Raw genomic sequence first — 22,191 nt, 5'->3', positions numbered from 1 at the left:
AGATTTTTATTATAATTCCTTGTTTTATACTAGCTATTTGTTGTATTTTCTGAGTTATAGTTGTTTGTTTGGCTTGATGTACAGTAAATAACAGAAAGAGAAGGGAGAATTGAGGATCAAGTCTTCCTGCTGGTTAAAAAATGCACTAATACTGTCTTCTGTATTAAAAAACACTGTGGGAAATTCAAGAATTCAAGACAAAGGGTGCAAGAATAGGTATGGAAACAAGCCACACCAACATTTTTCTACAGTGTGAGGAAAAAACTAACAAAAGAACCTCTTGAATCTGAATCTTAAAAGGATAGGTAAGTTGATCCGGAACATGTCTTCACCACTATTTGCATGTATACTGTGTATCTGGAATCTGTAGACGGTATGTATGCATTCAACTTTGAACCCTCTTCCATGCCAACTTTGTTGGCTGGGTCTGTGGAAAGGACACTGACTACTGCTTGTGGATAGTAGACTACAGGACATGTTGTATGTATGCCCTTTACATAGAAATGTATTAATCACCACCCAGCCTGCCTTCTACTATGCATGCCTGCCCTGCTCTCTTTCAAATTATTTCAATCAATCTTTTTTGCATCGCTAACTTTCAGTTCATTATATTGCTTTTTTTCATTCTTTTTTTTTAAGACTCAGCAGATCAGATTTCTTCTGTAATATTGTTACATTATCCAACATGTCACAGGGTTAATACCCTAATACACCACTATTCTCTTCCCACCATACCCTTCGTCTTACAGTAAGTGTAGCTGTCACTCCATGCGATTGAATTAGGTATCCTTCCTTGCGTTTATTTCGCTTAGCAGGCAGAAGCTGGGACAAAAGCACTGGTGCATGCAGGCACAGAGGTGATACGAATACGATATTCCATTTGAGTGACCCCATGTTGCCTCTAGCACCACCATCAAGGTAAAACGTCAACTTTGCACACAAGATAAGTGGTACAGTACTTGTACCCAATCCACGGCGGTGCATCGGGCTTTGTCGAGCATCTATAGAAACACAATTGGCCCGTGTTCGGGCTCTTTGGTGATCTTTGTCTCTGCACGTACTCCTACGGGCCAGGGGCGGCACCTGTCAGCAGGGAGTGTTGGGGCGGGAGGAGTAGGACTGAAGCGCCTCCTAGTGGAGGGAGGCTGCTCACTGCCAGGTGGCGATAATTGTGTTCCTAGGATGAACGGGGCCAGACGCAGCTTCTGATTGGCTGAAACAGGGGTAGGGAGTGCTCGGCTGTGTTAGGTTAGCTTGGACCACATGCGAGGCGGTGTTGACATCTCAGAGTCAGTCGGAGGTAACAAAACTAGGGGGGGGGGGCGATGATTACGATTGATTGATGAAATGAATTGGCATACCGACTAAAATTGGCTACTCACCCCCCCCCCCACCTCATTTGTAAAGAAAGATCTAAGAATGGCATTGTCGGCCAGTTCAAACCACTTTGGTCTGGTTGGGTGCAAAGAGCAGCACAAACTCGAGGAGCTGCTAGCTGTAAGGGTCTTATTTTGGGGCAGGCAGGTTGGTATGAGGCTGCTGCAGCCAACGGATGAATTTACATTTTCCGGAGGCAAAGTGGCATGCTTTCCCCACCGTGCATGTGTTTGGTATTTTGGGGAATCGCCATGCACCGGTGTGGGAGGAGAGGTGCAGTCAGTGGTGTGTCATTTGCAAATCAGCAGTGCACTGCAATTTTCATGTCAACAAGAAGAACCATGTATCACACCGTCCGCTGCATGCCTGCTCGAACCAGGTCTACCAGCTTATAGCGAGGCACACACTCATCCATTGCTATTTTCGGCACACTTCAACTTATGTTATGCTTGTCTGTTTCACTTTGGTAAGAATCCATTAAGTGTGTGTGTGTGTGTGTGTGTGTGTGTGTGTGTGTGTGTGTGTGTGTGTGTGTGTGTGTGTGCGTGCGTGCGTGCGTGCGTGTGTGTGTGTGTGTGCGTGGGTGTGTGGGGGACTGGGGGTGATATTGCTTTGGGAATAGCTATTCCTTTGGGAATAGCCGGTACTTAAATATTCTGAAATCTTTTTCCAGCAACAGTATCCATCTAGTTTTACATCATCTGCTCATGGGGATCTGACCTCTTTGAGATGCTAGATTCATTGTTGACTCTGCATGTTCGACATAAGGTCTGTTTAATTTTGGAAGAAATTATGTTTCCAAGGCTTTTCACGTGACAATGTGGAAGTTACCAGTACAACATTGCTATATTATGTACCATTTAAGGTAAAAGCTATCATTTGATTGGTCATGAATGATTAAATCCACCTGCAACACACTCACTGATAATATATTCAGACTAGCCATCCTACCTCGCCACTTCACCACCGCAGGTACTCTGCTGTTCCCCAGTCCAGAAAATACCGAACGTCTGTGGCCATGCTCCACCTGCCACGCTGTTGACTATGTGCTTCACACCGGCTCGCCTGTTTCCACAAAATAGGGCCCTTAGTCTTGTTCTTTTATGCTGTGTTGCTCCATGCATGAAATATTAATCCTTGGCTGAGGTGGGATAAGAAAGAACAAAGTCATCTTGTAAACAAAAGCATTATCAATGTATTTGTATTTTGAGCTTTATATAAAAAGAATGACTTTGAAGCACATATTTATTTAATTATTAAAGCAGATTATTATTTTTTGTGATGAAATATTTTATTATAAAAAGGGGTAAAAGGGTGATGTAAATGAATACCAACAACTACTGTATATCAGTAAATAAATATGATCATACATCCAATGAATAAATGAAAAATGTATTAACAAATTCCACTTTGTAAAGTAGTTATAGTAACGAGTAGAAAACGTGGCACTTTGCGCTGTGTTATCAGCTTGCCTGGCATTACCAGGGTTAGTGCGTTGACACTGTGTTCAGGTTTCGGTACCCAGCATTGGCCGGGTTATTGCATGGATGAAATAAGCTCCCCCCGCTCCCCCTCTCTCTCCCTCTCTCTCTCTGGCTCACCTTGTTGAGGTTTGGCACCCAGGATTGCCCTCTCTCGCTGATTGAGCTCGGTCTGACATCATCGCGTGGATGAAGTAGTCACTCTCTCTCACCTCTATCTCTTGCTCTCTACGGTTCTGGACAACCGGATCTCCATATGCCTATATTGTATGGGCGTATCGGTCTCATCATCATATTATTATTATTATTGTTATCATTATTATCAATAATATTATTATTATACAAGTTTGAATTAATTCATTTGTGATTGAACATTTTTTAATATTGTGACAGTTGAGAAGCATCTCAACCTGCTCATACCTGCTAATATGTGTAGCACATCTTGTGGGGTGTTACTGATTAGTTCACCTTCCTTGGTGAGTGGCTTTGATTAGCACCCAATGACTTTTATACACTGTATATGACACCTTATTATATTCACATATTTATTTTCTTTAATATGGACTAAAATTAATTGAATTAGGTGTTATAGTGGATATACAGCATCAGCAAATTCATTTATATTGAAAGGTATTGTCAGGGGAGGAAAATGAACCCATGTTTACATTCCATTACCATCCCATGCCATTATCTTTGTGCTTGGACAGTACAGTAGCCTATGTGTTAATGGATTTCGATGGAATGCCTTAGAGACATAAAATGTGAAATATTTATGGGTTTCCTTCAATCATTAATGCATGTATTCCCGACTGCATTGGCTTATGTGCACAAGAGTAAATGTGTGTGTGTGTGTGTGTGTGTGTGTGTGTGTGTGTGTGTGTGTGTGTGTGTGTGTGTGTGTGTGTGCGCACGCGCGCGCATGCGTGCGTGCGTGCATGTGTGTGTGTTTAGTTAAAACCTATAAGCTACAGTACACGTGCATGCATGTATGTGATGTGTGCAGTGCACAGTCAAAGTCATTGCATATGTATGTGGTTGGGGGGATGATTGTCTGATTTCAAACACATTAACTCTCCATCCCATGTCATTATAGGCGAAGATTTTCAAAAATCTTAAAATGTTTGGGACAGACTATAATTTATTTGTGCCTTTTGCTCTCTGCAGCATATTTTTTCTCACACCAGAGGTTGACAAAGAGGGAGATGATTGGCAGTTTTATCATACACTGCATGCTTTCATGTGGAGAATGAGATAAAAAGTGCTTTCTAAAACGCTTGGCTAATTAGGATTTAACACATCCTTTGTGATTAGCAGGGGCTACATATTATGGACATATTTTATGGAGAACTGAATATTCTTTTCTCTCTTGGCCTGCCTCTCTGCATACTTAACCACTTAAACCCTATGGTACTTCGTTATACGCTAGTAGCTAAACTAGATCAGATAGCCTATTTTTGCAGAATGTTTGTTTGTTTTTACCAATCTATTTTTGCCAGATGTTTGACTATTTTCCATTTTCCAACAATGACTTGCCCAGAATAGGGACGCTAGGATTCATGTAGTTAATAGGCAGATAGTCTGTCCATTGATGAAGAAGAGCGAGAAGCAACGTTGACACCATGACCAGGACATGTATGTATGGATGCTGACAGAACCTGGCAGACATGATGTTGGACTCCTTGGGGCCCTTGATGATATGGGCTTCTAGCATACTAAGATCTATTGGTTCAAATACAGTTTAGGCCCATTTATGAAATCCAACCTATTATATGGGTGTGCAAAATGCATGGCACAGGGCCACAGAGCTTATATCTAACCAATGCAGCTCATTATAGGGTCACGTCAGTAGGATTTGTCATGGAGTGAGTGAGATATTAGAGAGGGGGTAGAGGGAGTTGGCCACAGCACAATAATTAAGAGGGCTGAGGGCAACATACTGTGTGGATTTTATCCACTTTGAACCTGGAATATCTATTTTGGGCTTTTCAAAACATTTATAATTTTTTTTAAATTTCTACATGTCTGAATTTTCAGAAATAGATCTACAAGCTCACAGCGTGTCAGATCGTGAATAGTTGAGTTTGTAAATTGTCCATTTATTCATTTTAGTTTCGTGTTTAGTTTCGTTTAACTTTTTTTTTGCCATTTCTGCTTTATTTTGATACAGTAGGTCAATGTAGAGAGACAGGAAAGGTGTGAGAGAGTAGGGGAGGGACATGCAGCGGTAAATGGTCCAACCAGCACAGGAGTCAAACCGGGGACTCCCTGTTAGGCATTAGTGGTACGTGCCCTAATGTTACAAAACCCTTTTGGGTCTAGGGTGGAGTTTGTAACACAATGAATGTTTACCAGGTTGTTGAGCATATAAGGTGCAAATAAGAGGAGACCACACCAGGTTTGAGTAAAAGGTGCAACGTGCTTTTACTCTTTAAGCAGAATATTTACAATAATTACATTTCTAAATGCAAAACAACAAACAAAGCAGCTAGGGAAACAAAAGACAGACTAACTAACTAACTCAGTAGTATAGTGAAAACAAAAGCCTGCCTACCTAACTACTCTACCAGTGCAAAAATACATAGGTGGCAAACACCCCTTACCTAGTGTGCTTAACAATGTTCTACCTACGTGATGGCTATGTATAGAGGCCTCTGTCTTTCCTGTCCCAAGGCAGCAGCATACACAAAGCAAGTTACATGTAGAACAGTTATGAGTTGCCAAAGTTAGCTCTGATAGTGTGGATGCAAACAGGTGAGATGTTGGTGAGAGAATGAGCTGAGGTGGAATTGACAGCTGATGAGACCTGTAGTGAGTGACAGAGGGAAGGAGAGACAGACAAGGGAAGGAATACACAGGAATCCCAGACAACAAAACCAAACTACGTGGAACGTAACACCTAACCACTCTGTTATCAGGTTGCCCCTTATGCCCCTATTTTTGCTATTGGTCGTATGACTAAGTATAATGTAGGTAGGGCTTACGGTTAAAGGTTTCTATTTGTTACATATTGTGTACAGGTACATAAGAGTACAACTGTTTTGTTATTCTTCCTCATTGTTGTAGCAATAATAATAATAATAATAATAATAATAAAAAACCTACAGTATACCTCAGGTTTACAGCTAATGCTTACAATGCTAAAATAGATAAAAAAGCTATTAAGCTATCGAGGAGACCAGAATGAGTTGCTGTTCCTCAGCCCCATCTAGCTCTGCATGACACAAGCAATATCTTTTCTAGCTTGTACACAGAATACATCATTCAAACATAAATCATCATGTATTATGATAGGTGCACTACATGCAACAAATGTATTAATAGTACAAAGGAGATACTGTGGGAATGTATGAATGGACAAACACCTAATTAATGTCCTCAATATCTTACTTGTCACAAAGGATAAAATGGTTTGAATTGTATTACAGACTCCATTACCCTCTGACCTTGCTTGGTTGAACAGCTTGGCGGACAACAACCCGACCCCTGAGTGATTTATAGTAGATGTCATTCTCTTTCCCCATAACATCACCCTATTCCTTCCTATTTCAAACACATTCTGTCTGTTTGGCTCTCTACACCAGTCAAGCAGTGACATTTGTCACCCCATGAGTGGTTAAGAGCAATCATAACCTTTTGGTTTTGCTGTCAGACGAACGTCTGAAACCATCTCATGTCCCATCTGATCCAGAGTGACAGAACTACACGGCCGTCCTTTCTTATGAGCAGTGAGCAACCACTGTGCAGAGCTCGCGGACCAATTCCAGTTGTATTGCCAGTACCATGGTCAAGGGTATACTGGCAGGCATATATACATGCTTATCTTTTTGTGTGGGAGGAAACCAGATCGAAGCACAGGAAAGTACAGTTCAATGCGAGGTCTGCTAAGAGGATTTTAAACCCTAAAAAGCCTATGGCTTGTTTCCATTGGGGTCCTTTGTACTCAATTCATCGAAACATTTATGACAGACAAATATACACTATTTGCAAAACATCATATAAAAGGTTTGAAAAAAAAAAAAAAAAGTACAGTAAACAGTTTGAGGGGGGGGCAGGCTTTGACTTTTACAGGGGCCAGTTTTGAATTGCAGCCACCTTTAAGTCCTCTTTTAGAACGGTTTTGAAGGAGAGTATAGGGATTCACACTCCTTTACGACTGTTGGTAGGGCGTTCCATATTTTTGTGGCATAGCAGGAGAACAAATTTAACCCCTTGTTAGAGCCAAATCTGGGTTGCACGTTGTAGTACTGTATGTATGCCTGTGTGTCTGTCCTTTGCATATCTCGCAAAACATTTTTCCCATCAACTTCATACTGGGCTCGGCACATCCTTGGGAGCGTAGTGTGTAGTAGGAGGAAGTGTGAAGACGATCGGATCAGCGCTTCTCCAGATCCAAAACACTCATCTTATCAACATCTCTTCAGACTTGACAGGTCTATTGTTGAGGATCCTAGTGCGGTGTTGAATGTCAAGTCGTATCTCATGAACTGCTTATCTGATCAACTTCACACTTGACATGTGTATTTCTGAGGATCCATGGAAGTGCATTGTCGATTGTGAAGTCCATCTAATCAGTGTTTCTCTAGAAGCGGCAAGGCCTGCTCCAAGCGGCCATGCATATCTCGCAAACTTCTCATCTGATCGACTTCACACTTGGAGGCTGTATTGCTAAGGATCCACAGACATGCATGCAGTGTTGAGTATGAAGTTGATTAAATGAACCGGCACATGGGTACAGTCTGGTAGTAATTAATTTGTGCAATAAGGTGGCTCCCAAAGGCAGAAATCAATATCTAGTTAGTTCATTTCGATAATTATAAAGCAATGTCCTGATTAATTGTTTTATTTATCTAACATGTTGTTAACCATCTCAGAATTCAGAGAAAGCACTTATTTTGTGTTCCACCGCATAGGCCCTATAATGAATTTGCCACAGCCAAGGTCACGGTAAAACTGGGTAGTAATTGATTATTTAGCTCAAATCGATATCTTAGGTTGTAAAAGGATTGTCTTATAGTATTCCCATTGAGCTCTGTGCAAGTCACATTGTAGATTTACAGTGTGCCAAGGGTCCATCTGGTAATGTAAACAGACTAAATTGCATGTTAATATTTTATCATAGTAAGAGGCTATCTCCCTCACTCCATTTGTTTAGTTGAAGGGTGTGAGGTCCTGCGTGATTGCACTAGTAATCCCACTGATTGCATTGGATATACCACTGGCAGTCATGATAAACCCATGAGGAAAGAAAGAAAGAAGAGAGAGAGAGAGAGAGAGAGAGAGAGAGAGAGAGAGAGAGAGAGAGAGAGAAAGAGAAAGAAAGAGATGCATCAGAGAGAACACAAGCTTATATGCTATCATAGAAATACACTGTATAATATAGGCTATATTGGAGGCACTTTGAAAGAGTCTCATGAAGAATTAATGGCATGACCAGATGGAAGTCCATTACATTGCTGTGTCGTCTCTCCAGAAGTGGACACTGTCTCACATGCATTCATGGAGAGAGGCAAGGGCTTGAGTAAAGGTACATTACATTACAGTCATTTAGCAGACGCTTTTATCCAAAGCGACTTACAATAAGTGCATTCAACATAGGTAGGCAAGGAAACTACTAATCACCAGAAGTCTTAAGTGCATTCTCTTCTAAAACAAGCAACTAAGAGTATACCTAGCGCTATGGTAAAAGTGCAATATATCAGCTACCTACTTTCTTAAACAGATGAGACAAATAGGAAAATCAAATGAGCAAGAGCTAAAACAAATAAGTGTATCGAATAAACGAGATCCAATGAGACAAGAGCTCATACAATTGACAACAAGTAGGCAAGGCAAAGAGGAAGGATAGTGTTTCCTGAAGAGGTGGGTTTTCAGCCTGCGGCGAAAGATGGGCAGTGACTCTGTTGTCCTGACATCAGTGGGGAGTTCATTCCACCACTGTGGGGCCAGAACAGAAAAAAGCTGTGACCGTGTAGATCGGCCAGAAGGACCACCGAGCGACGAGGCAACCAGTCGCCCCGAGGTGCCAGACCGAAGTGGTCGGGCAGGGGTTGTAAGCCTTGACCATAGCCTGGAGGTAAGAAGGAGCTGTTCCTTTCACTGCCCTATAGGCTAGCACCAGGGTCTTAAACTGGATGCGAGCAGCTGCGAGCAGCCAGTGTAGAGAACGGAGAAGGATAGTTGTGTGGGAGAACTTGGGGCGGTTGAACACCAGACGAGCTGCAGCTTTCTGAACAAGCTCCAGAGGTCTGATGGCAGATGGCGGGGCACCAGCAAAGGTACTTTACAGTTTGAGCCCAGTTTGCAGTGAAATGCAGAACACAAAAGTGTCTAGTAGCCATGCAACCACCATCAGATATACTGTACATGCACATCCATAAGTGTACATGGGGACAGTATGCCTCCAGTAACACCCACACATACAAACATGTATAACCAAACCAATGCTGAAAATCTACAACCGATAAGGAAAAGTTAACCACTTAAGCCATATATAATATCTGTATATACTGTACGATATAACACATTGAGAGCTTGTAGATCTGCAATTTTCACTATTATATTATATTATTCATTTTGGACAATTTTCGCGTACAGTATAATAACATGGTCAAAATAGGGACGCCAGGTTAAGTAATTGTAAAAGGTACTCACCTTACAACTGCACAACAAACTTCATTGGCTCTTCACTAGGCGAAGAAACACACCTTTATGGAAAGTTTAAAGTTTTATTGAATGAATAAAATGTAATGGAGGGAGGGGAAGAGGGTTCCGGGGAGGGTCGCCGACCCTGGAGTCTTTGGGGAGGAGGTCGTTAGCGTAGTCAGCACAGTACACGTGGACGGCCGATGGCGTAGTCAGCACGGCACTCATGGACCGATACCCCCCGAGCTGAAAACGTTATGAGCTTGAGTACGGATGTACGAAAGCGAATAAGGGGCTTCTGGGTAGTTCTGACAAGGTATAAATAGCACCAGGTAGATTGGTGAGTGGGCGGAGTAAGTTGTGTTTCGCCGCCTCCTGAACATCTGTTGTTCCAACGCCATATATACCAGTGTCCTGTCAGTAAGCAGTTAAGGGCCCTTGATTTGGTGAACATGTGTGAGTTCTGACTCTGAGCAGTCGATTTCAATGGTACTTTCAGAATCCATGGGTTAAGCTGGAGACTGAATTGCCCATGTGCCAACATACACCCACCAATACATAATGTACCTTAGTCATACCTTAGTCATATCATGACTAAGGGTGATTATTTTAGGGAATCCAAATATCACTAAAATCCCCCAATCTACTGTTTTGGCTCTGTTGAAAACTAAAAAATGTAAATCAAGGATTAGTGGGTGGCATTTTTCTATTTTCTAATTATATTTCCTGTTGTGATTGTATAAGAAACATAAGTATTTGATGCTTCAAGTAGATTATGACATCCGTCTGTTGTACTGTACAGTACTTCAGTAGCAATTCAGCCCACATATTTCCCACTCCCCACCAATGAGGCCTCTCAGGTCGCTCTTTGCTTTTTCCAACAAGTGGAGGTCAGATGTGATGTAATGGGAATGGGCCCTGTTTGGTCATGTATTTCTTCTCTATATTTTGTATCCATCCATCCATTCTGTCCCATCAGTGATAACCATTGACTCGTGAGTCATGGTCCATAAAAACAATTAACTAAGTTGTGCTGTTGCCACAGCTTTTAAAATGATATAATTACTCCTGTGTAATGTGCCAATGCACAAGAATTAAACAAGAGGATGATGTCACCTTGTTTGATTTTAAAAGTATTTTACCACTCATATTCTCTTATTTTCATCCATATACCATAGCAAAACATGGTTTTACATAATTTTCCGGTGTTGACATTTTAGTAGCAGATTCCTGCCTGTGAGAAGCTTTACATTTCTGAAAATATACCGGACGAAATCCATGGAATGCTAAAAATGTTCAATGCATATCCTCAATGTTCAATTGTAGATATGCATTTTTCTTCTTTCGGCTTGCTTTAACGTGTCCTACTCCCCCCTTTCAGTGTATATATCTTTTCAAAATTATGCACTGGAAGCTTACGGTGATGGCCCCTTTTTTATTGATCTGTCTGAGGAGTAACTTGTCAATGAAAGAATTAAAACACTTCTTCTGCTCAGTGTAATTTTCAATGTCACCAGATTATGTTTTGTGTAGACCTACAACTGCATGTTTTATGTTTTCATATGAAAAATACTGAGTGTCTGTCTGTCTGTCTGTCTGTCTGTCTGTCTGTCTGTCTGTGTAAATGATCATTCAGTATACTATATGATTTGTCTCATCAGAATCAGAATCAGAGTTTATTGTCATTATACCGAGGTACAACAAAATGTTAAGAGCTCAGCTTTAAAGTGCAGGACCACATAGCACAATGTGTGCTCAACAACATTTAGCAACACAACATAAATACCTGAGTGTATAACACTCACATTAACAAAAACATTTAAAATGGTTTAAAATGCATTGCAGTGCTAATAACAGCTCTTAACAGCATACTGCATACAGTATGTTTCCAATACTGTACACACTACTCATCCTTTCACACTTGTTTGGGCCCTATATTCCTTATATAGTTATTTTCACTTTAAGACTTACTTTTACCGTTTTATATCTTACTTTTTCTCTTACTGTATGTCACTGTATATACATTTTCTGTGTCTCACAGCAATGCACCAAGTAAAATTCCTTGTATACATACTTGGCCAATGAACTGATTCTGATTCTGTCGAGTCACAAAAAAGTAAACATACCCACTAAATCCTTCCAATTGGTAACACCTACTGTACTCTACTCCTCTTAAATTCAGTATTGTTGCTATGGTAATTTGGATCACTTGATATTCAGAGTGTGGAGTTTGTTTTTGCATTTCTCAAATGCAGAAACAGGACATACTAGTGTATGAACCGCAGATGCTTTGTCACAGTCCTACTTAACCACTTAAACCCTCTAGACTCTGGACCTGAGTTGGCGCTGTACACTAAATCTCTGTATGCCAAAAAGAGCCGATCTACAAGCTTGTCACGTACGTTGTGAACTTATAGATCTGCCATTTTTGGCAAATGTTCCCCTCAGAACATGGATGCTGGGGTTCAAGTGGTTAATTTCAGTTTGACAGCCACTAAAATCGCACGCACGCACACACAGTACGCGCGCGCACACACACACACACACACACACACACACACACACACACACACACACACACACACACACACACACACACACACACACACACACACACACACACACACACACACACACACACACACACACACACTTGTACAGTAAGACTGGTAATTTAATTTAATCTTTATACTGTATAGTCTAAATACTTAACTACAGAAACAGTATATGGAAGCTGTGGTACATGAGACACAGTATTTGTGACAACATACATTTCATGGCTTTTCATTCCCACAGGATTAAATCCAATCATCCATAGAGTTTCCTCTTCCCATTTTGATGCAGCAGTCCTCAGATGTTAGAAAAGGCTTTCTCCATAACATAACAGCTGTCTCCTTTTAGCATGACATAGACTTAAAATCCCTTTCTTTTATTTGCAAGGTGAGTTCAGTAGTCCTTGGGGCAATGACAGACTCTCTGTGTCTTTTTTTTCTCCTTCAGAAATACATGCATCATTTTCTAAGGAGGATATATCTATGGAACAGTTTCCTCATGAGTTGATTCACGAAGGTCCAATGTGGAGAAAGAATACATTTCAAAGACCTTTGACGATGTGCATACATCTTGAACATTTCATTTTACAGCAATACCAATATGTAAGCCCATACATCTGTCATGATTTCTTAATATATTAGCCTATATAAATGTTTTCATGGACACATGACATAGATATCTCTCTATTTATATATACATTCTTCGTCTTTTGTGCTCCATCTTTATCACTCAGTTCATCTTAAAATTGCACAAACTTCTCTGAAAGATGCCAGTTCAATCAATACCAGTCTGATTGCAAAGTTTTCAATAGCACTTTTTGAACTTCATGAGCTTTTGGAAGGCTTGTTTGAACTCATCGTTGAATGCAGTGTAGATGACAGGATTGATGAGGGAGTTCAGGTATCCCAGCCAGGTGAAGGCATCAAAAAGAAGTGGGTCAAACCAGCAATCGTGGCAGATGGCCGTTACCAATGTACCCACAAAGAATGGCAGCCAGCAAACAATGAATGCCCCCAGGATGATGCCCAGTGTCTTGGTTGCTTTCCTTTCCCTTGCTGCACACAGGCGTTTCCTTTCCACCATGCTGTCTGCCAGCTTCACTTTCACACTGTTCATGAAAAGAGGCGAGCCGCCTCCGCCGCCTCCTCCGCCACCTCCTGGCCCGCTCCCCATGCCAGGGTGTAGGTGCGCTTCCTGGTTGGAGGCAGAAGTGAGAGAACACAGAGAGGAGCCGGCAGAGGTCTGGATAAGCTGTGCTGTGGTGAAGCGTTTCCCGGAGGATGCTGGAGTCTTGAAGATGCGCGAGCGGGCAGCCACGTAGATCCGCCCATAGAGGATGATGAGCAGGACTGTGGGGACATAGAAGGCGCCCAAGGTGGAGTACAGCGTGTAAAAAATCTGATCTGTGTTCACCATACACTCTGCTAGTTCCTCATGGGCCTTGGCTTGCCGCCAGAAGAGTGGAGGCATAGAAATCGATATAGAGATCACCCACACAACACCAACCATGATTGCTGCCCGGCGCATCGTGCGGCGTTTGGAGTATTCCAGTGCATCTGTAATGGCCCAGTAGCGGTCCAGCGCAATCACACAAAGGTGCAAGATGGAAGCCGTACAGAAGGTGATGTCAGATGATAGCCATATGTCACAAACTATCTGCCCCAGCGACCAGGTCTTGCTTACAGTGTAGACAATACTTATTGGCATAACTAGGATCGATACCAGCAAGTCAGTAACAGCCAGCGAACCAATTAGGAAATTGGCAGGGGTGTGGAGTTTCCTGGTGAGGAAGATGGTAGCTATGACAAAGGCATTGGACAAGACTGTTGCCAGGGTGACAATGGCCAGTAAGGCAGATAGGGAGATCTGAAGGCCCAGTAATGTGGTCTCGTCCCAGGGTGCAGGCGTAATGGTTTCAGGAATCTCTGTGGTGTTGGTGGTGTACAACTCCAGGGAACTGTTATCCAGCTCCATCTTGCCTCTGCCCCTTCAGCCCTCCAGTGTGCACGTTTTAGACAAGCCTCATTGTCACCACCTCTGTACATGGACTAAGTCAGACTCACAGTCTATTCCTGCATGGCAGTGAGGATGGCTGTATTAATTGGTGGTTTTCACGTGGTTCTATGCACAAGGTCTTCTATTAACGTTAATTTCAGTCCCAGGGATAACGTTTTTCTTCATTTTCTGCTCTTTGTACTCTAATGCAATTAGCAAATGCCTAATTTCGGGATTTCAGTGCAGAGCTAATGACGCTGTAATTGAAGCCGTCTCATTGGCCCATTTTAGTGCACTACTATTGATTTAGCCCGGTGGTCCTGCTTAAGCGGTTGATGCTGGACTCTAATTTGTATTCAGCTCGACAGAAAGCCACTGCTTTTCTCTCCGTCCAACGCTCTTATCTCATCACCAACCGGCAGCCTGCCAGCAAGGACACCTTCCTATCTATCAGCTGCTATAATAGTCCCCTCCTTTCCAATAACTCAGGACAGCTGCAATCCACATGGAGATGAGGACTGAAGATACACAGGTGGGCTTGTTCACTCTCTGACTATCTCTCTAAGTCAACGCAAGCTGTTCTAAATTGAGCTTGGGGCTCGTGAGGGATCCAAGAAGCTACTTTAGCACAAGACAGTAGCATGGATCACAGCAGCAAACATTGTGAGAGACCCTTAAAATCGTTAGAGCCCTTACATGGTTTGCCAGTTTAGGCTACTGAAATGATGTTATGCAGTGTTCGAGGTCTCGCAGGTCGAGGTCTAGCAACCCAAAGCGTTCCGTATGCCAGATGATCAGCGGGAAAAAAACAATGGTGTTTGTCTTCTCTCAAAACTTCATGTGTTAGTGTATGATTCAGCTGCAGTGTCCAGGGGGGTTAAAATATTGGCAGGATTTGGTCTAGCAGGTAAAATCTCGAACCAGCCTCTTCAGCGACGCCCTAGGCAAGACAGGACAGAAAAGAAAGCAAAGTGTGAGTTTTACACAAGTAATGTAACAGCGCACGCACGCGCGCGCACGCACGCACGCACGCACGCACGCACGCACGCACGCACGCACACACACACACACACACACACACACACACACACACACACACACACACACACACACACACACACACACACACACACACACACACACACACACACACACACACACACAGCCTCCTACAGTGGACATCCCACACAATAGGTAAACACAAGCAAGCATAAACAGTTAGTGTGAACTCAACGCCATCCCTGTAAAATGAATCATTAAACCATAAAAGAAACACTTAACGCCTACACACCTCACAACGTCATGTTCAGTTATTGCCTTTAAGATTAATATTGAAATCCTGAGGGAAGGGTAAAACTAAAATGACTCCACCAAACAATGCAATACTAAAGAGTTTCATTTTTATTTCATCAATGAATAGCACGTGGATTAAAGAACCACTGTATATGAGATTAACTGAACCAGGCCAATTAAAATATTACCATTAAAACTATTGTTAATTTAGAATGCACTCTAATGTAAAGCTATACAAGACAAAACTAAGGGCCCCATTTTAACGGAGGAACTTTGCGCCCTGTCGCATGGTCTTAACTTGCGCCTTGGGGGAGAGCCCTGCGCGGGAGTATTTTCTTATCCCGCTCCTGCCCGCTCCCGTTGGATTTCTGACCATTCCCGCCTGCTCCCGCAATTAGTTCATTTCTGACCGCCCGGGTATTTAAATACCGCCCGCGCCCGCAAGCGTTGGGTCCTGCGGGTACCACGGGATCCCGCTCCCAATGCAGTGCTCTACCTTGGGGGTGTGTCCATACCCATTTTACTATCTACAGGAAGCATTTATGTGGTGGGCGCAACACTCCCTGAATTAGTTATGGGTGCGTTTTGGGTATTTAATTAATTAATCAAGCCAATCAGATTGTCGGCTGCCATCACCTTTAAGAATGAGCTGCGCCCATTGAGTGAGTCGCAGTCGCAGTCCTATTTAGACAGTCCCATTTTTAAACAACTAAAAATGGGACTGGTCTTCAAAATTGTAAATGCAGATTTGCCCGAAATGCCCCCCATACCCGCATATCTGTATAAATACCTCGAAAAAGTTAGTGACACCCACAGTCACGAAACTAGAGGGAGCGTAAACAACAATCTGGTACCACACACCCATAAAACAAACATGGGCAAATTCTCCTTCTACAGCACAGCCACCAAGGTATGGAATAGTCTAAGCCCATCCCTCAAAAAATGCAGTTCGCTGGGCCCATTCAAAACAGCCCTAAAAACTCATCTTTCTGGAGGCCAAAAGAGGAGCTAGTACCAGTTTCCCTGTAGACAGACGACCCCCCCCCCTCCCCTTTTTTGTATATACATATTTTGTATTTTTCATGCCTTTTTTTTGTACATAGTGGTATTTTTTCTCTCTGTATTTTTATGTTGATTTTTGAACTGTTTGGTTGCTACTATATATGTCTATGAAATTAATTCAAGGACCCCAACGGAAACAAGTCCGCAAGGACTTTTTTGGTCGGACCTTTTAGACAAAAGTATTATAAATGTAACTGTGTTGTTTTACATTATTTTGCCTAATAAAATGTTCAATCAATTTCAATAGGTGACGGAGACAAAACAAAAGCTTTTTCTGTGCTCGCCGAAACATCACATGGAAACGAGAAGTGTCCAAACACGCAGTGGCAGTGTTGCTGAGCTCAGAATCATCATAGCTAATGTCTCCTCATCTCCAACAGACATCACAGATGTTGTGATATGTTAACTTAATATTCATATTCTCAGTCTCAGTTAGGTTGTTTATTAAACTTCATATGGCTTTCGGAGTTCCAATTGGATATTGAAGAGGCTATGATTCACAACATTCTTACATGACAAGAGGTAGGCCATTTGAGAATATTTATCAGCTGAAATAAACTGCTTACTGAAATCAAATGTGTGAACATTTCTCAAGCCTATATCTCTCTTTCTTCGCTGCATGCTCTCTGGTCCACCTCCAAAGACGGTTACATATGCATTCGCGCCAGACGCTGCACGCAACTAAATGACGCATACGCTCCGTTTCTTTCCATCACCGCTCCTCTAACACGCATAGCAGCAGGAAATATTTCATTTAATTCCTACAATTAATGAAGAATCAAGTACTTGAAATGCCACCTTAATTGTTGAACGTGAGTTTTGTTCAGATCGAATGGAATTTGACTGCAATCAATGTGTGCACATTATGAACCCATGCCGGCAGCTTAATCCAAACAATGCACTCCGCTCCCTTAATAACAACGAATCACCTTCCCTGTGACTGTGCCAGCGATAAGATCAGCTCCAAGCAGGTCTTTACTTGAAGTGCAAAGTCTATGGGGAAAATAGCTTGATCGCGCCAGACCACAAGCCCCACGCGCAAAGTCGGTGTGAGCACTGGGTGGAAGATAGGGCCAATGAGTCTAAAAGCTGCCATTTCCATCACAGCCAACTGGAAATTAGCTGTAACGGAGCAATAGGACACATTATTTATGTGCAACTGTACCAAATAAACTTTCACCTAAGGATGGCAATATTAGTCAGTCAGTCCGACACTTCGGCCCCAAACAGGATATCTCTAAGCTATTGGCTGGATTGCCTGTGTCCCTTCATACTCCCTTCATGCTCTCCAGAAGATGAACACTAATTGAGTGCTGCCATGACGTTTATTATAGTACCACCATCAGGCCAAATAAAATGGCATATTCTTGTCATCTGGACTTTACCAACCAAGCGTAGCCTATAGTTATTAACAACAGCTTGATGAACAATGAACATTTGATATTTTAAAGTGCAATCGAAGTGCAATACTGTAGCACAATGAGCAGAACGTATGCTGCCAACAAGAAACAGATGCTAAGGTATAATGAAAATGACCCACCGATCTTTATTGTGTTGAGCAATGGAATATGTGCTCATCATAAGCCTTAAGCTCTTGTTATTCAAGTGTTACAAAGGGTAAGGAGTTTGTGACGTCAATCAATGGGTGTGATTGTGGATTAAAGAATTCTATGAGATTAAGTTACTGAACCAGGGCTATTTAAAATGGAAATGTTTATTTCCACAGGAGCATGTCATGTTTTCACACATCAATAAGCATAGAAGTGCTTATGGAATGTTAAAGAACAAAACCACTCAGAAATGAGCAGTGGTGTTTGTCACAGTGAGTTGGTGTTTGTTTAATTAGAGAAGCTGCAGTTCTACACGAGTGTCCTTTCTCACTTAAACAGCCTTCTGTTGCTGAACACTGATTCCCTAGTCATCAATTTCCCCTGAAGTGTGCCCTGGCAATTCTCATTTCTCACATAGACTGGCAAGAATAAAATAGGGAAAAAAATATTATTTATGTTGTTTTATTTGATCTTACAGTATTTCTGTTTTGTCTGATCACAGTCACACAGTAAGTTAAAGCAATAGGACACTTTGGTAGAGGTTTGAGTTGTGTAGTTACCATGTCATGATGTAACTAGTCCAAGTGGCCGTTACACAGTTGATCGCAAAAATAGTGTCTAATTGACTTCCATTGTTCAATAAAACAGCTCCCAAAGTCACTGTTTTAGTACATAAACAAACACAAACAAAGTTTCTACCATGAGCATTACAACAAAACAATTAAAATAAGGAAAACAAAAAGAATAGCTGCCATGGTAATAATATGCACCACAGTGCACAGAAACGCACAATATACAACTGTGCATCCCAATGAAGCAACTATTCCACACACAACTGCTGCCACTGCCAAACAATGTTCCATTCTAGGTGAAACTGTAAGACCAACGTTTATTGTGAAGTCCAACAGCAACAAAAACAAACACTTTATCTTCTCTGTCCTGTCTCCACAGCCCCAGAAGGAATAATAAATAAAAAAAAGAAAACATCAGGGAAAAGGCGCCAGAGTTCGCCTCTGTCGTTCTCCATCCAGTTCCTCTTCTGCACTACCAAACTCCTCTTTTAGGCTACAGTCTGCCTATATGTGGCCGTCATTTTGCAATGGTTCTCAATGGGAACGGAGCATTTTCATACGGAAATCCGCTTAATGGCAACAAAATGCTCCGTTCCCATTGAATACCATTGCAAAAAGACGGCCACATAGGCAGAAAAATAGTGTCTAATTGACTTCCATTGTTCAATAAAACAGCTCCCAAAGTCACTGTTTTAGTACATAAACAAACACAAACAAAGTTTCTACCATGAGCATTACAACAAAACAATTAAAATAAGGAAAACAAAAAGAATAGCTGCCATGGTAATAATATGCACCACAGTGCACAGAAACGCACAATATACAACTGTGCATCCCAATGAAGCAACTATTCCACACACAACTGCTGCCACTGCCAAACAATGTTCCATTCTAGGTGAAACTGTAAGACCAACGTTTATTGTGAAGTCCAACAGCAACAAAAACAAACACTTTATCTTCTCTGTCCTGTCTCCACAGCCCCAGAAGGAATAATAAATAAAAAAAAGAAAACATCAGGGAAAAGGCGCCAGAGTTCGCCTCTGTCGTTCTCCATCCAGTTCCTCTTCTGCACTACCAAACTCCTCTTTTAGGCTACAGTCTGCCTATATGTGGCCGTCATTTTGCAATGGTTCTCAATGGGAACGGAGCATTTTCATACGGAAATCCGCTTAATGGCAACAAAATGCTCCGTTCCCATTGAATACCATTGCAAAAAGACGGCCACATAGGCAGAATCAAAGTTAGGTGTGACCGTACCCTAAAGCTATATTTCACCTTTCAAAACCACGCCCTCCAAGACAGTCAGCTCCATGACAGCACAAACCCCCTCTGGCATGGGCAGACCAGGCCTGTTTATACAGATGGTTCAGGACCCTTACAGCAATGGTAACCAACCAACCACTTTTTATTCCAATGTGTAAGCCGAGATCTACCACCACAAGATGTTCCAAAAAACACCATGAGTAAGACAATGCAATTTCTGACAGGCTCAATCTATTTGCATACATCCACACAAAATATATAGTCTAAATATGAATAAACATAAAAACATATATATTTTTTTAAATAAGCATAACAATGCCGAAATATTAGGACAATTTTTAATAATAAATTTTTAGGTTACTTTTTAAGAAATTAAAACACACAGGGGCATGAAATAAATTTCTATTACAGATATATAATCTTCAATACACAAAATTGACTTCCTCATCAATTAATATTCATGTTTAGGTACAGTATTCTGTTTGATTTTGTTTTTATTGAAATTTGGCAAAAAGCATGACACATGACCATACATTTGTACATATCTGTCAAAAGGATACTTTTGACAGTTGTGATGACAGATTATCTGTCATCAATTGTTAGGGATAATTTTGTCTGTGAGGGTTTGTTATAGGGGTGTCACGATACACTAATTTCACAATACGATACACAATATTGGGCTCACGATATCGATACGATACTAAATTATTATTATTATTTAGTTTTTCAATTATCATCAACATTGGCCATCATCTTCAGTTTAAAAGTGCTTTATTTATAAAACACATAAAAAAAAGTTTGTACTGCATAAATATATATATTCTTGTCATCTGGACTTTACCAACCAAGCGTAGCCTATAGTTATTAACACAGCTTGAACAAAATATATAGCCAGCCCAGAGAGGGTCGCTTGTAAAAAAATATATTTTTTTAGTTTTTTTGTGATCTACTGTGACAGCTTTGACGATCGACCCGTAGATAGCGATCAACCTGTTGGTTACCCCTGCTTTACAGTATAGCCAGTAAAAATAAAAGGAGCAACACGTTCCTTACCCTCAGGCTACTTAGATCAAAGACAGGTTTGCAGGGCAATGTTACAAAATGTACTTGGAGTGAGTGGATTAATGAAATAACCTATTAATACATCCTACATATGATTAAGGAAACCTCTGTGGACAGGATCTGTCTGTTCAGAATCTGTCTGTCCTGCCCGGTTCTCCTCAATGGCTGGAGCAATTGATCTGAATTTACACACGCCCATTGGCCATTAGCATATGCACCAAATAATGTCGCCCGTTTTCAACTTTCTTAAAATGTAAGCTGTTTATTAGCGCCTTTATGTCAACACCGGAGATTCGGAGTTTGGGCTACGGGAGCCGTCGCCATGGTTATAGCACCCCAAGCTATGGGATGAATGATCAAACTACAAACTGCGCACGGACACTGTTAGACAGACAACGCTGCAAACTTATAAAGGACTTTCATTTACGGCCCGTGTCCACACACACTGCGTTTCATGAGAGGGAGGGCACTTTGGATATCATCTTCATGCCACAAGCATGCAGATTCACACGTGCAATGTTCTAATCCAGGTGCGACGGGTCCGGCCGTGTGTGTGTGTGTGTGTGTGTGTGTTCGCTGTGGATTCACGACGGGTCGCGTATGTGTGTGTGTGTGTGTGTGTTGGAGCTGTTTATGTTTATGAGCGTGTGTGTGTGATACCCGTACTGTAGCATTTGTCAGCATCTAAATAACATTCTTAACTTTTGTGGATAAGCAGTACTGTGCCTATGAGTATGTCTAAATAACATGCCATACATGCCTCTACCAAAACATTAACGACAAGAAGGGATACAGGGGATACTGTAAGTAATGTACGCACACGCACGCACACACACACACACACACACAGACACAGACACACACAGACACACACACACACACACACACACACACACACACACACACACACACACACACACACACACACACACACACACACACACACAGTGTTTCATGTTTAATATAGTCATTGATTTTTTAATAGACTACAATCCAGCACAATTCTGATTTCCCTAAAAGTTCACTTGTGCTCAAAGAGGCCATGGGCTGGATATTTTTCTTGTGCACGCCCACACAATAATGCTAATTGATGCAAATGATCAGCCTACCAGTCGGCACAGTGTATCTGCGTCGAAAGAGAATTCCTGGCATGATGGCCCCCGCTGTTGTCTGCCAACCATCGATTTATTTGACCCCAGTGACATCATCATCACTGAAGTAAACTTTTCAGAGACTCGCAGAGGATTGCTCAGTGGTATGCCTGGCCCTACAACAAATAGATATGATGTTGACAATTGTGATGTGTCCCTTTAAGGAGAGTGTGGGCATTATTGTGCGTCA

The 22,191-nt window shown here is 41.7% G+C and overlaps 1 protein-coding gene across 1 annotated transcript; it reads right to left on the bottom strand.

Annotated features, from left to right (window-relative positions):
- Positions 1 to 12,857: 12,857 nt before the first annotated feature.
- On the bottom strand, positions 12,858 to 14,027 carry htr1d (5-hydroxytryptamine (serotonin) receptor 1D, G protein-coupled; the record flags this gene model as incomplete). The annotated part of the gene is made up of 1 exon (XM_080413907.1): positions 12,858 to 14,027. The coding sequence occupies one exon, from the start codon at positions 14,025 to 14,027 to the stop codon at positions 12,858 to 12,860; it is 1,170 nt and encodes a 389-aa protein (XP_080270033.1).
- Positions 14,028 to 22,191: the final 8,164 nt, after the last annotated feature.

This window comes from Gymnoscopelus braueri (genome assembly GCF_963280865.1).
Source record: "Gymnoscopelus braueri genome assembly, chromosome: 19".
Lineage (NCBI taxonomy): Eukaryota > Metazoa > Chordata > Actinopteri > Myctophiformes > Myctophidae > Gymnoscopelus > Gymnoscopelus braueri.
This window is presented reverse-complemented; position numbering and strand designations above follow the sequence as displayed.